The 11,873-nt window shown below is 40.8% G+C and overlaps 1 protein-coding gene across 2 annotated transcripts; it reads left to right on the top strand.

Moving 5' to 3' along the window:
* Positions 1-261: 261 nt before the first annotated feature.
* LOC128445008 (overexpressed in colon carcinoma 1 protein homolog) lies at positions 262-11,661 on the top strand. 2 transcript variants are annotated; one of them, XR_008339229.1, is made up of 6 exons: positions 262-638; positions 4,557-4,581; positions 6,437-6,472; positions 7,095-7,174; positions 8,357-8,502; positions 11,432-11,661. XR_008339229.1 is itself a non-coding variant. In XM_053427749.1 (5 exons), the coding sequence occupies exons 1-5, from the start codon at positions 596-598 to the stop codon at positions 8,359-8,361; spliced, it is 189 nt and encodes a 62-aa protein (XP_053283724.1). In that variant the 5' UTR covers positions 262-595; the 3' UTR covers positions 8,362-11,661. The 2 variants fall into 2 exon arrangements, 1 of the variants encoding a protein (XP_053283724.1); XM_053427749.1 differs by having other exon boundaries at positions 8,357-11,661.
* Positions 11,662-11,873: the final 212 nt, after the last annotated feature.

Genomic DNA, 11,873 nt, shown 5'->3' with positions numbered 1-11,873 from the left:
TTTACAGGATGTCACGCACAGGCTGATAAACTGATGCCCCTTGAATGCATTTCCTTTTTTTTCACCTTTATATGAAAAGAAATCTCCCTATTGGTTTAGTCTCAACACACCCTCCGCCTCCTTTTGCCCGGTTTCCCGGGCAACCAAGTCAGGGTGGAGGAAAAGAGCAAATCATGTGAGGGCATAGCATCTCTCTCTCTCTCTCTCTCTCTCTCTCTCTCTCTCTCTCTCTCTCTCTCTCTCTCTCTTCTCTCACTCCCTCTCTCTCTCTCTCTCAGTGTGTGTTTGTGTGTGTGTGAGTGAGTGTGTGTTTGTCTGTGTGTGCGTGTGTATAAAAGCGTCTCTCTCCATGCTTTCAGTTCACCCTCAGTTCTCCATTGCATTGCAGAGACGACGGACTCAAGTCTGTGGAGAGGGGAGGGAGACATGACCAGAGGAGATTCCTGAGAGATGTTTCTGTGACCTTCCCTCTCTTCCTTCTTTCTTTCTTTCATTATTCCTTTCACAATGTGTTTTGGCTCTCTTTCCTTATCTCCTCCTTCATCTTCTTAAGAATTCTTCTGCTCTGCTTGGACGGTGGCTTCATCGATGCAAAATGGGTTGTGGCAATTCCTCAGTTACCGGCGGCACAGGAGAGGGTGAGTTGTGTTTCAAGCATCTGTATAAATATACAATACATATATGCTTGTGTGTGTGTGTGTGTGTGTGCAAGAGAGAGAAAGGGAGAGTGTGATTATAGGTCAGAGTGTGTGGGAGAGCGTTGTCAATGTATCTGCATCAAGGGGAGACAGTGTTTTGAATGTAAATTATGTGTGTCAGGGTTCCCTGTGTGTGTTTGTGAGGGGGGGGGGATCCCAGTGTCTTGATTTCATTCATAAAGGAATAGACAGCATCATACCATCACATATGTTTATGCCTCCAAATTATTGTGGCGTTTTGCAACATTCTGGCAGCCACTCTGCAGTATGTTTGCTTGTGTGGCAGCTACTTGCATGTGTGTCTGCGGTGGTCTCCACAGTCACCAATGCTGGGTTGAACCTGAAGGGTCTGCCATGTTCTGAGACATCAGAGCAGCCTCAGGAATGTGTCGCTCTGGTAATGATGGTGACACTGATACTGTGTCACCATCATTCCTCATTGATCTTTTCTTTTAACCTTCGTGCGTTTTTTCTTCCTCTTTGTGTGTTTGTGTCGGTTGCCATGGATTTTGAGGATGAGAGACAAACAGTTTGCCCCCCCCCCCCCCCCCCCCCCCCCGACTGATGCTGGTTGTGCCTGGGAGCAGTTGTCTTTGAAATACTCCCGATCAAATGGCCAGGTTTCATTCATAAAGCCTGGAGAACACAGATGGGTGGAGGAAATGCTGTATCTCATGCTTATACTAACACTCATCCAGATATCCTGACTAATTATGACTTGTCATTAAATAACACATCTTTGTGTTGATTTAGGCTGATACAACAGGCTTCCTGTTTTAAATTATGCAGAGCAAATCTCTGGACACTACGGTCCAAGCGAGGTAAAAATGAGATATAAGGGTAGCCCATTAATTCAGAATGGTGTGTGTTTGCTTGCAGGTACAGAATCATTCACAAAGCAGAAAGCCACTGACAAACTACTGAAACAGACCCGTTGTTGCCTTTCAGTTTAAATCTGGTCTTCGTGGACGTTAAACATCTTTGTTGTTTTGTTGTGAGTACGTCTTGTTTATGAAGGCCAGCAGCTGTGTTTATTTCAGTGCAGCAGGCCTTATCCATTTTCTGCTCCTTAGTAGAGATCAGCGTTCAGCACAATGTCAAGGACGCGTGACATCCTGTCACTTTGACAAACATGGTCCAGTGGCTGCTCTCATTTGTCCGCGCAAGCTGACACCACGCTAAAGCCAGTGGACGCCCTCTCACTGATCTTGCTCATATTTATATTTTTTTAAACTAAGAAGATGAAATGTCTCTACACAATGTAGTTTTATGTCCATATAGGAAAAATGTTGGGGTGAATAGAATTTGTAAACAATATTTATATATATATATAAATATTGTTTACAAATTCTATTCACCCCAAAAATGTTCATATATATATATATATATATGTATTACTTTTGCGTTTTCCAGTGTTATCATTCAGTATTTGTGCAAACACCACCCCAATTTAGAATTGATAGTATAAGTAGTATATGAATGTTAAATAATTGGTTTATAAAAGAGTTGTAGGCTGATTTAAAGGTTCAGGATGTAGAATTAAACTTAAACTAACAATTTAGTAGCACTTAAATGGCAGTTACTTATTGCGCTTTGTAGTTTGGCTTTCTTGAAGAAAATTGTACTCTCTTATTATTGTTGTTCTGGGTTATACCCTCCTTGTTGAATGCAGCTATTGTAAGTCGCTTTCGATCAAAGCGTCAGCTTAATGAAATGTAATGTAATATAATGTAATCTAGGGATGAAAACGCATGTTGCAGCTGAATAGCCCTCACCTCACCCTCAGCTTCCAAACATGGAGGAGAACCTGTGGTAACCTTCACTTGTCATAAAAACTCAAAAGTTGTTCTGTTTGTCCAGTCCGGATTACCATAAAAAACGGCCTCTGTAAAAGGGACCCTCACCTGATGTAAATATAAAGTATTTAAATGTACAGGGCCCATTTAATTGACTTGCAGAAAAGAGAAGGATGCTCTAGGTGTGTGTCCTTACATCATGGCCTGAACATAGAGCAGCCCAATGTAATTCTATAAACACTTAAAATATCTAAATAACAGTTTTTGTTGTAACACACACTAAATGTTTTGCAAATGTCACGGAGGAAAGGTTAAAGGGAAATGTTTCTATTCCCAGGAATTGCCCAAATCCCAACCACAACCAAAGTCATTTAGTATTCAGCTTTCAAGTGGAGTCAAACAAGAATGTTCCAATTTTAATCTATGGTCATTACCAAACTCTCGACGACCAACTCAGTGCACCATATATCACATTGCTCATCCCCAGTCTTATGCAGCCAGATGTGCTCCGCAAGAAATGAATGAGCTTTTGTTTGTCTGCTGAATGGCCCCTGTGTCATGTCAGCAGACTCAAACCTTGACATGAAGAAAAAACACAACTCTCCATTTCTTTCACAAGGTCAAAATTTGCTGTTTTTCTGTGTACTGTAATTCTCTTGATTTCAAATGCTGCATGTCAGTGCGTTCAAGGGGCGACACAAAGGTATGAGCTTTTGAAATCCAGGCATTTTATACTTAGTGCATTTACAGGAACATGTCCTCCGTTACCCTTCAGAGGCTGAGGAAACTAGAAAATAAAAGCCTACTGATTAGACTACAATTAGGGGACATACAAATGCAAATGTAATCACTCAAATTGACTTGAGTTATGCAAATTATCCCAAAGATTTTCCACTGAAGAATTAAACCTAAATTAAAAATTAATAATTATTTAGTTTGACTATTGTTTTTATTTTGTGAAATTTGAATACACTGTATCTGTTAATATGTTTTCTTGCTGATTTGCATATATGGTGGTCAGGATGAATAATGAGGGAATATAAAGGGCTGAACTTTGGTCATGTGGGAGTGGGGTTTGCAATGCAGGTGTTGCATGTAATAAATGTAATTTTAGGCAACAAAAGCACTCTGATACAGTGGTAAATAATAAAGTAATGTGTCATGTCTAATATAGTAATATGACACGTGTCTTGCTTTAAGCTACTGTCGACTCAAATATTAAAACCTCAAATATAATTCAGCTGATCACTCCTCGTTCAATTTGCTGTTGGAAGTTAAATCCAATGACTAAAAAACTATGCTGTACATTTTGTACATAACCAAGCCTAAATACACATTGAATGTAATTCTATCTGAAATGTATTTATTTAGTGGCTGCTGATGAATGAACGTGTATGGTGGTTGATTTTAAATACACTAAACTTCAGGAGCACTGTTAATCTCATTGTGTATCCTGTACAACGACAATGAAGCTATTAAATATATATATCTTCTATTCTAATATTTGCTACATCAGATGCATGACAATTTAGAGAACTCTCACTGTGCCTGCTTGGAATAGATGAATGAGTGAATGAATGGGATGTTTGCCGCTTTATTTCTCAATCTGTAAATGTGACCTGCAGTGATTGAGCAGCAGAAGGGGAAGACATGCTGCTGGTATCAGTCCACAGAGCCATTGTAGCCTCACTCAACTAGAGAATCAGTTGTCATTGATGAGTCCCAGCTGCCCAGCCTGTTCATTAAACTCATCACGTGTCTTAATCGCTCTTAATTCAACACCGCACGTCCCTAGACCCTAAATAAATCACGTGCCGTGTGGGAAGCTGGTAAGATGAACAGTTCCTGAGATAATGCTTGCACATACAGAAAGAGATTTCTAGAATTTGTATCGATAATGCTCAGATTTGTTCATGTTTGTCCTAATTTGGAGGGGGGGGGGGCATTGCCACTTGGAAGGAAACAGATGTCTGGTCCATGAAGTAAACACACAAGGCTTCATTATTAGTGAGGTAACAGATACACAGTATAAAGTAAATATTGTCTTTTCCTGTGTTTTCAGGGCCAGCAGAAGCCTCCAAAGAAGAGTAAGTACAACAGTCATTTTCTAATGATTTCCAGTACACATGTGCCCCTGGCCTCTCGGCTTTGAGTCTCACTGTGTCTTTGGCCAACTTTGGTTATGTACAGAATGGGATGTTGGAGAGTAGCAGCTCTCTCTGTGGTTTCCTACCGTGGACACTAATGCTCTAACACAACAGTGCACGAACAGAGATGTTATCAAACTCCAATGATTCCTTCAGGCCTTTCACTGGTTATCTCACTGATCACATCCACTTCTAGACAGAGAAGCTCCAGAACAACACTGTCTCCTTCGATGACTGTTTGTTGTCTATTACTGTGCCCTGATGAACATCGATTAAACTCCTTGAAATTCACTTTGACTGCATTTCCAGCTTCTTACACAAGTCCAGTAAGATCCAGTCTTTGTTAAATATTAGCAGGTGCTTCAGTGATCAGTAAATTGTAATTAGGTACCTTTCTCTAAGTGAGAGTAGCTCTGACCTAAAAACCTCTGGTTTCATTAGGGAAGGTTTGATAACTCCTGAATCCAAAAGGTTAATGCTCATGTCATCACACTGGGGGTTCACATTCTCCAAAATTCAGGGTTCCTTATGCTATGTTCTTCTTTTTTAGATTAAAAGTATGTGCTTTGATTTATATGATAATTTTGAATAGGCATGTAACACCTATATTTGACCTCCGGTAAATATAGATACAGTGAGAATTATGATTTAATGTCTATGTTGTATGATTTTGTTGGTATAGCCACTATGAAAAATAACTTTTTAAATATTTGGCAATTTGTTTGCTGTTTTTGTTTAAACAATATACACAGAGTGTATTGTCTGTGTCAAATGTCTGCAAAATGAATTAAATATGTGTTCCCCTAATCTGTTTATTATATTCTTTCAAGTAAAGCCCAGATTCTCATCCTTCATGTTATTCATGTCTGATTCACAGAGCTGAACCAAGTCTTTCCACTTGCACATAGTGATGTAAGTTAGTCTTTCCAGACAATACAGTTTGAGAGCTCCTGTAGCTTCACTTTCAATGATGATGATTCAACTATGATTCATTTTCATCTCTCCTTCACAAATCAACAACACTAAACTTTATATATTCAGTGTTATTTCTTTTCATGTTTTTCTGTGTTAGCTTTAATCAAAGCTTTGGGAGGAGCAGTATCTTCAAAGCATTTCCTGGAATCAGTGTGTGTGTGTGTGTGTGTGTCTGTGTGTGTGTGTGTGTGTGTGTGTGTGTGTGTGTGTGTGTGTGTGTGTGTGTGTGTGTGTGTGTGTGTGTGTGTGTGTGTGTGTGTGTGTGTGCACTTCTTGATAACAATCTAAGCAGCCAGCACAGGACCCATGAGAGCTGACAGCAGTACATGACTGACTAACTGAGGTTAATCACTTCTTCTGAGGACTGTAGTGCACAGCAAAACACGCACACACGCACACACACATACACACACACACACACACGCACACACATGCACACACATCCACACACACACACGCGCGCGCACACACACACACACACACACACACACACACACACACACAGGTAGTCCAACATGATGTGAGCAGCTCTTGAAAAACGAGCAAACAATAACAAGAAGGAAAAAAATGAGGTCTTTGGAAACTGGTTGTTCAGTCGTCTGGTTTAAACCTCAAATCAAATTTTGCATTTGAGATTTCCCAGAAGAGAATGAGCTGTTTTCCCTACAGGGCTAATGAAGCGTACCTCAAATACTTTGCAGACATGTGACTTTGCCTCCGCAGTTCAGTGTTTACAATCTTTACAATCTGCGTCTCATGACTTTCTTTGTTTGTGAATTTCTATTGAGCTGACCTGACCTGTGCTTCTTCTCTCTATCAGGACAGAAGATCCTCCGGTAGACGATGAGAAAAGAAGGTACTTTATTACATGTCTCCAGTTTATTCTCTGCAATTATTATCTATTAATAATAAATAATAATCATTGAATTATTTACAGTACATTTACGTTGATATGTCACACCAGGAAAAAAAACAAAGGTATAAACGGATTAATAAATTAGAATTGAAAGAGTTTTAACTTGCTCTTGACTTGACACAACAGTCCCTTTGAAACTCACCAGATCCAGATTTTTATTTGTATCTGCACCTCAGATAGTTTTTCATAAAGATTCATGTATTATTCTCTACGAAATCAACGTCCTATCAGTTAAAGAATGTGAAAAAAAAAACATCCTGTGTCCGCCCCAGATCAAGATCTGCACCAATCTTTTAAAGACTGTTTCCTGACCAATTTCAAATGCATGCACTGGTTATCTGTCCAGTTGTGTAATCCTGCTGAAAAACTGTTGAAAACACTTAAACACATAAGAAGTTCCTGACATCACAAAAACCTTATTATGATTAGAAAGATTTGATACATGTCAAGAATAGTGGAAATGACATAAATATAAATCAACATATATTATAATTTATCAACAGATGACTCTATATTCAACTGAGAACGAACATGACATAATCATTAACTCCTCTCTTCTCAGGAACTATGGTGGTGTGTACGTGGGTATACCAGCAGACATGACCACTGTGGCTACTAGTCAGTCCAAGTCCACACATTCAGGTAACGTATCTCCGACACATGTGAATCCCATGTTCTGTCAACTGAAAACTGAACACATCTTTAGCGTGATAAAGTGTAGGCTATATTAAGATGGTGCCTCTGACCGTGATGAGCATCTTGGAGTGAAGCACCTTTGGGGGTATGGAGAGGAAGAATACCTGCTGGCCGAGAAACCACATGTCGCCTGCAGCGCATTCAGTTTCCTCTGACCTTTGTATTTTACTAAATCTTAATGAGGAGCATCCTCTTCATTATTAGCCTGAGTTCTCATAGCTGTGGAGATGAACATAGTTCCATTGACCTCGTAAAAACACAATAATATAATTTAATTTTCCTATTTTATTTATATTTGCTGTTCATGTCTTGTTATTAGTTTGAAGTGTTTTGTGTTCAGTTATTTCCCCAGCAGTCTTCATAAATTTATTTTTGAACAAACACAGGGAACAGTGGATTTCCTTCTTTTACATAGCCGCTTTTGTAACAGAGATATGTACGACGGCCGAGACGTCTCACTTAAGCGCACACAGAAAAGACTAATGCAAAAGCCACAAACACAAATGCACGAATAATAACACAACTGCTGTTGTTTGTGTAAAATGTGGTGCTTGTTTATTTGAGGTGTTGTGGTATAGGAAAAGGGAAAAGGCACCTGTGCCCTAACACCTCAAATAACAAACAACAGCTTGCTTGACCGCAGCAAGAAAAAGTAACTGTAAGCAACTCTACTCGTTTCATTGTCATCACTCGTTGTGGCTTACTTCCATTGTGATTATGTTTCCGTTGTGTCACTTTTGCAGTTGCATTGGGACTGGCCTTCATATTTTCTGTCAATGCACCTCTGTGAGATGTCTCAGCGACAATAGGAGCTGAATAAAACAAATATAAAGCATGACGTGTTGTAATGTGACCCCTGTTAAGAGTAAACAAGCTGTAGTATTTTGCCCTCCTGAAGGCCGTCCTCCTGGTATGTTGGTCCTTGTGCTCATCAGGGTTAACGCAATAATGAATTTATTGTCCTGGCCTCTGGTACAAGTATTCTCTGTGCTTGGAAGAGTATGTGTGGGTGTTTTCAAGCACAATGTGGACATTGAAAAAGATAAAGCAGAGGCTGAATTTGTCAAATAATTGTCCATATGAATATCTGGGGTACTGATTATGTATTTTTACTTCATCCTTTTGCAGACTAGCAGCGGCTAGAGGAAAGTCACCATGGGTACACGGCTTGCTCAGCTCTGCGTCGTGTGATGCAAACGACTTCATTCTATGTCTCAGCAGGATCCTGCAAATTCATTCACCTAGAGTTACTGACGTTATAATCAGGGAGCATGGTAAGTGCTCTGAATCACCACACACTGGCAAAAACTCTCAGGCTTTAACACTCTTCATTGAACGAGGACGCCGCCTCATGGAGTCATGTGACGCACAGCGGAGGTCTGCACACGGCATCCCTCATCATCACCCTTCACTTTGCAAAAAAAAGAAAAAAGATGAGCATCAGAGTAGAAAAAAGCGCCCACCCTAGGACTGGCAGCTGTGGTCAGCTGTGGGCGGCTGTGGGCGGCGGCAGCAGCGGGCATTGCGACGGCCATCTTGGCTCCGTGGTTGCAGCGCTGGAACGTTGTCTTTCTTTCTCAGGATAAGACAGGGGGAACACAGCCAGCTCACTCACGTGATGAACTGCCAGGGAGTTGCTCACATTCCCTGTTGCCCTCTGCAATAATAATCACTGCTCAGTTATTTCTCTAAAACACCATCAATGATTCATTGTGTGACGGAGACAGAGACAGAGAGAACCCTGAGTTTCACAGACAGCAGACACTTCCCTGATAATGAGTCACAGAACCTTGCATTGCATAAATTACTGATATCTGTTGACACTGGGCTAAGCTCTCATAACAGCAGTGGGATTAGTCTAAGGTGTTTTTAATAGACTCCCCTGCACCTAACTATCCTTAGTGTATCAGCCAGGTCATACCTTTTTGTGCCCCAGACTGATGATGTAACATCAGCATATGATTCATAGATGAGTTCTCTCTCTCTCTCGAACCCAGAGTATGAATGGAAGCAGACATTATACCACTCCCCCCTTGTCTTGGTTTATTGCATTGCTTTGTAACACATGCAATGATTTTATTTCTTTTTGTAAACATGATGTATATCAAACTTAATTGTGAATGTTGTTTTACTGCGTGTATTTTTTTTAATGATGAGAACAACTGCTTGAGAATCAGTAAAAAGTGCATTTGTTTGGCTCTATTTTCAGCTGTGGAGTATTTAAAGCAGGATGGTGTATGTGGGTCTGGCAGCAAATGACAGTGCCCAGGACATGTCACGCACAAAATTATCCGACTAAATAATTTGAAAGTATTCGTACAACTATGGAGAAATTAGATACGTCATGCTTTTAACACAACACTTGTTTGAAGGATTAATTAATCGTTAGTTTTGGATATTTAATGGAATTTGATGACAATATATGGAATGTATAGAATTATACTAGCCCCAATCCTCTAATAGCACATTATAGTGTCTCACACACACACACACACACACACACACACACACACACACACACACACACACACACACACACACACACACACACACACACACACTCCATACATTACTGGAAGGGTATTTAGGGCCAAGGTCATTCGTCAGCCAGGCTCTTGTCTGTTCTCTACTCTAATGATTGTATCCCCTCCACTCACCAGGAGCCTGGAGGAGTGTGAAAATAAGCCGCCTTCCATCAATTGAGATTCAAGAGATGCTCCAACAAATGTGTGTAGCCTTGACTCCCTTGAAAGCTACTCTTGCCCTGGCACCCTGAGGAAAATTCAGTTAGGAGGTCGCCCAGCCTGATCCATGAGCCATGTAAAGCATTTTCAAATATAAAATACTATTTAGCCTGTGGCTTGGCTGAATAGTTGAATGTTATTATTTACTGAGAGATGTGAATCCATATAACCATAGACTGTATTTAAGATAAACATCCCCGACTGAGATGCCAGAGGATAATTGTTAAATTTTTTAATGATAAGGAGTGCCATTAGGACCTTATGTTGTCTGGACCGGTCCCCACAGACATTGCTGCTGGGAAGAGACGCAGCCCTGGAAGTGGCTGACAAGCAAAACACAGGCCGAGAGCCCAGGAGAGGTGGCCTGCTGCCCCGCTTGGTTACTGAGACAGAGAGAGACGCACCATCGATGTTATTTGTTGACAGCAAACTTATAGAGGAGAGGGCACACAATTATCTGATTGCAGTTCGAGCAATTCACCCTTGTGGTGTATATTTATTTCTCTTCTCTTTTTGTGACCAAGGATAATTCTGCTTCATACTCTTATTGACTGGCACCTGTTTTGACAGGAGGGGGCAGCAGGGTCGTTGTGTAACTTATTGGGTCCTACCCTACCCCCTTATAAGTCTATGTGGACGTCTGTGTTTACTGTTTATGTGTGTTTTCGCGAAGATGCAGCTCAGAATGGAAGACACCCATTTGCAGCCGAGCTTTCGGATTTCAGTGTCTTACCACTGTAAGCCATTTGTCGTCATTGCTGCAGGGTTCACCTGTCTAGAGTTTAAATACACCACAGATACAAAGAGCTGTTTTATGTACTGTGTAACTTGTACGTTATATATTTCTATACTCTATTTCTACCCTTTTCTTTGATTTCTACATTTTCTTTCGCATCAGTCCCTTTACCAGAGGCTGCTGGCTTGTACACAGTGTCTCCCTGTCTGTCTCTCCCTCTTTCTATCAGCCCCTCTTTGCCCTTTATGGTTGTCCCTCCTATGGTTGGTCCCTCCTATGGTTGTCCCTCCTATGGTTGTCCCTCCTGAATATGATGAGGAGGGACAACCTCCTCATCATAGGAGGTTGTCCCAACATTTAACAGTTTAATTGCCTTTCTAACAAACCAGATACATCATGAGCAGGCAGATGCTTTGTCCTTGGACTGACCCAGGCTTGCTATATCCAGTCTTCAAGCTAAGCTATACTAACTGTCAGCTGATCATACCTGGATGTTTACTGTATCGATATAACATCTTCTCATCTAACATCGAACTAAATCACAACTGAGCACATAATGTCTCTAAACTATGTCTCTAATGTCCACTGATGCGGAAATTAACGCAAACAACTTGTTGTCAATGCAGCTATGAATTGTTTAAGATGAATGCACTGAAGAGGATGTGTGTGTGTGTGTGTGTGTGTGTGTGTGTGTGTGTGATATATAATGTGGTGAGCTGCTAGGGGATGGCTTTCAGCAGACACAGTTTACTGATGCATCGAGGAGAGAAGAGAAGGACGGCGTGTGATGCCACCCTGTGAAGGGTCTCCTCTCCAGGGCATAATAACACCCAAAATATCCAGTCATCCCCGAATAGATGTTCAATCACCATATCCATCAATGATGCTGATATGTACAGCTTGTCTGTGATCGTCTGATTCAATTATTTATGATTAAACACTTTTATATCGTCCATGCACAGCTGTGGTTATTGATTGTGGTTCTTTGCTGAAATGTATCTGCCTTTAGTGATCGATAACTTGACAGATTATCTGTGTTCTTAGTGAGTGTTAGAGGCCAACTGACAGAAATCAAGTGAGGCTGGCTGAATAGAACATTTGTCATTATTGAGCCCAGGGCCTCTGAGCAGGCCTCCTGCAACACTATCAATCACAGCACCATCTC

Source organism: Pleuronectes platessa, chromosome 7 (genome assembly GCF_947347685.1).
Source record: "Pleuronectes platessa chromosome 7, fPlePla1.1, whole genome shotgun sequence".
Taxonomy (NCBI): Eukaryota; Metazoa; Chordata; class Actinopteri; order Pleuronectiformes; family Pleuronectidae; genus Pleuronectes; species Pleuronectes platessa.
The sequence above is the reverse complement of the archived record's forward strand: the minus strand, read 5'-3'. Positions and strand labels throughout refer to the sequence as shown.

Coding starts and splice junctions, on each gene's coding strand:
- LOC128445008 (XM_053427749.1), top strand. CDS start 596: ATGGGTTGTGGCAATTCCTCAGTTACCGGCGGCACAGGAGAGG. Junction 4,582..6,436: donor GCAGAAGCCTCCAAAGAAGA/GTAAGTACAACA, acceptor TCTCTCTATCAG/GACAGAAGATCCTCCGGTAG. Junction 6,473..7,094: donor GTAGACGATGAGAAAAGAAG/GTACTTTATTAC, acceptor CTCTCTTCTCAG/GAACTATGGTGGTGTGTACG.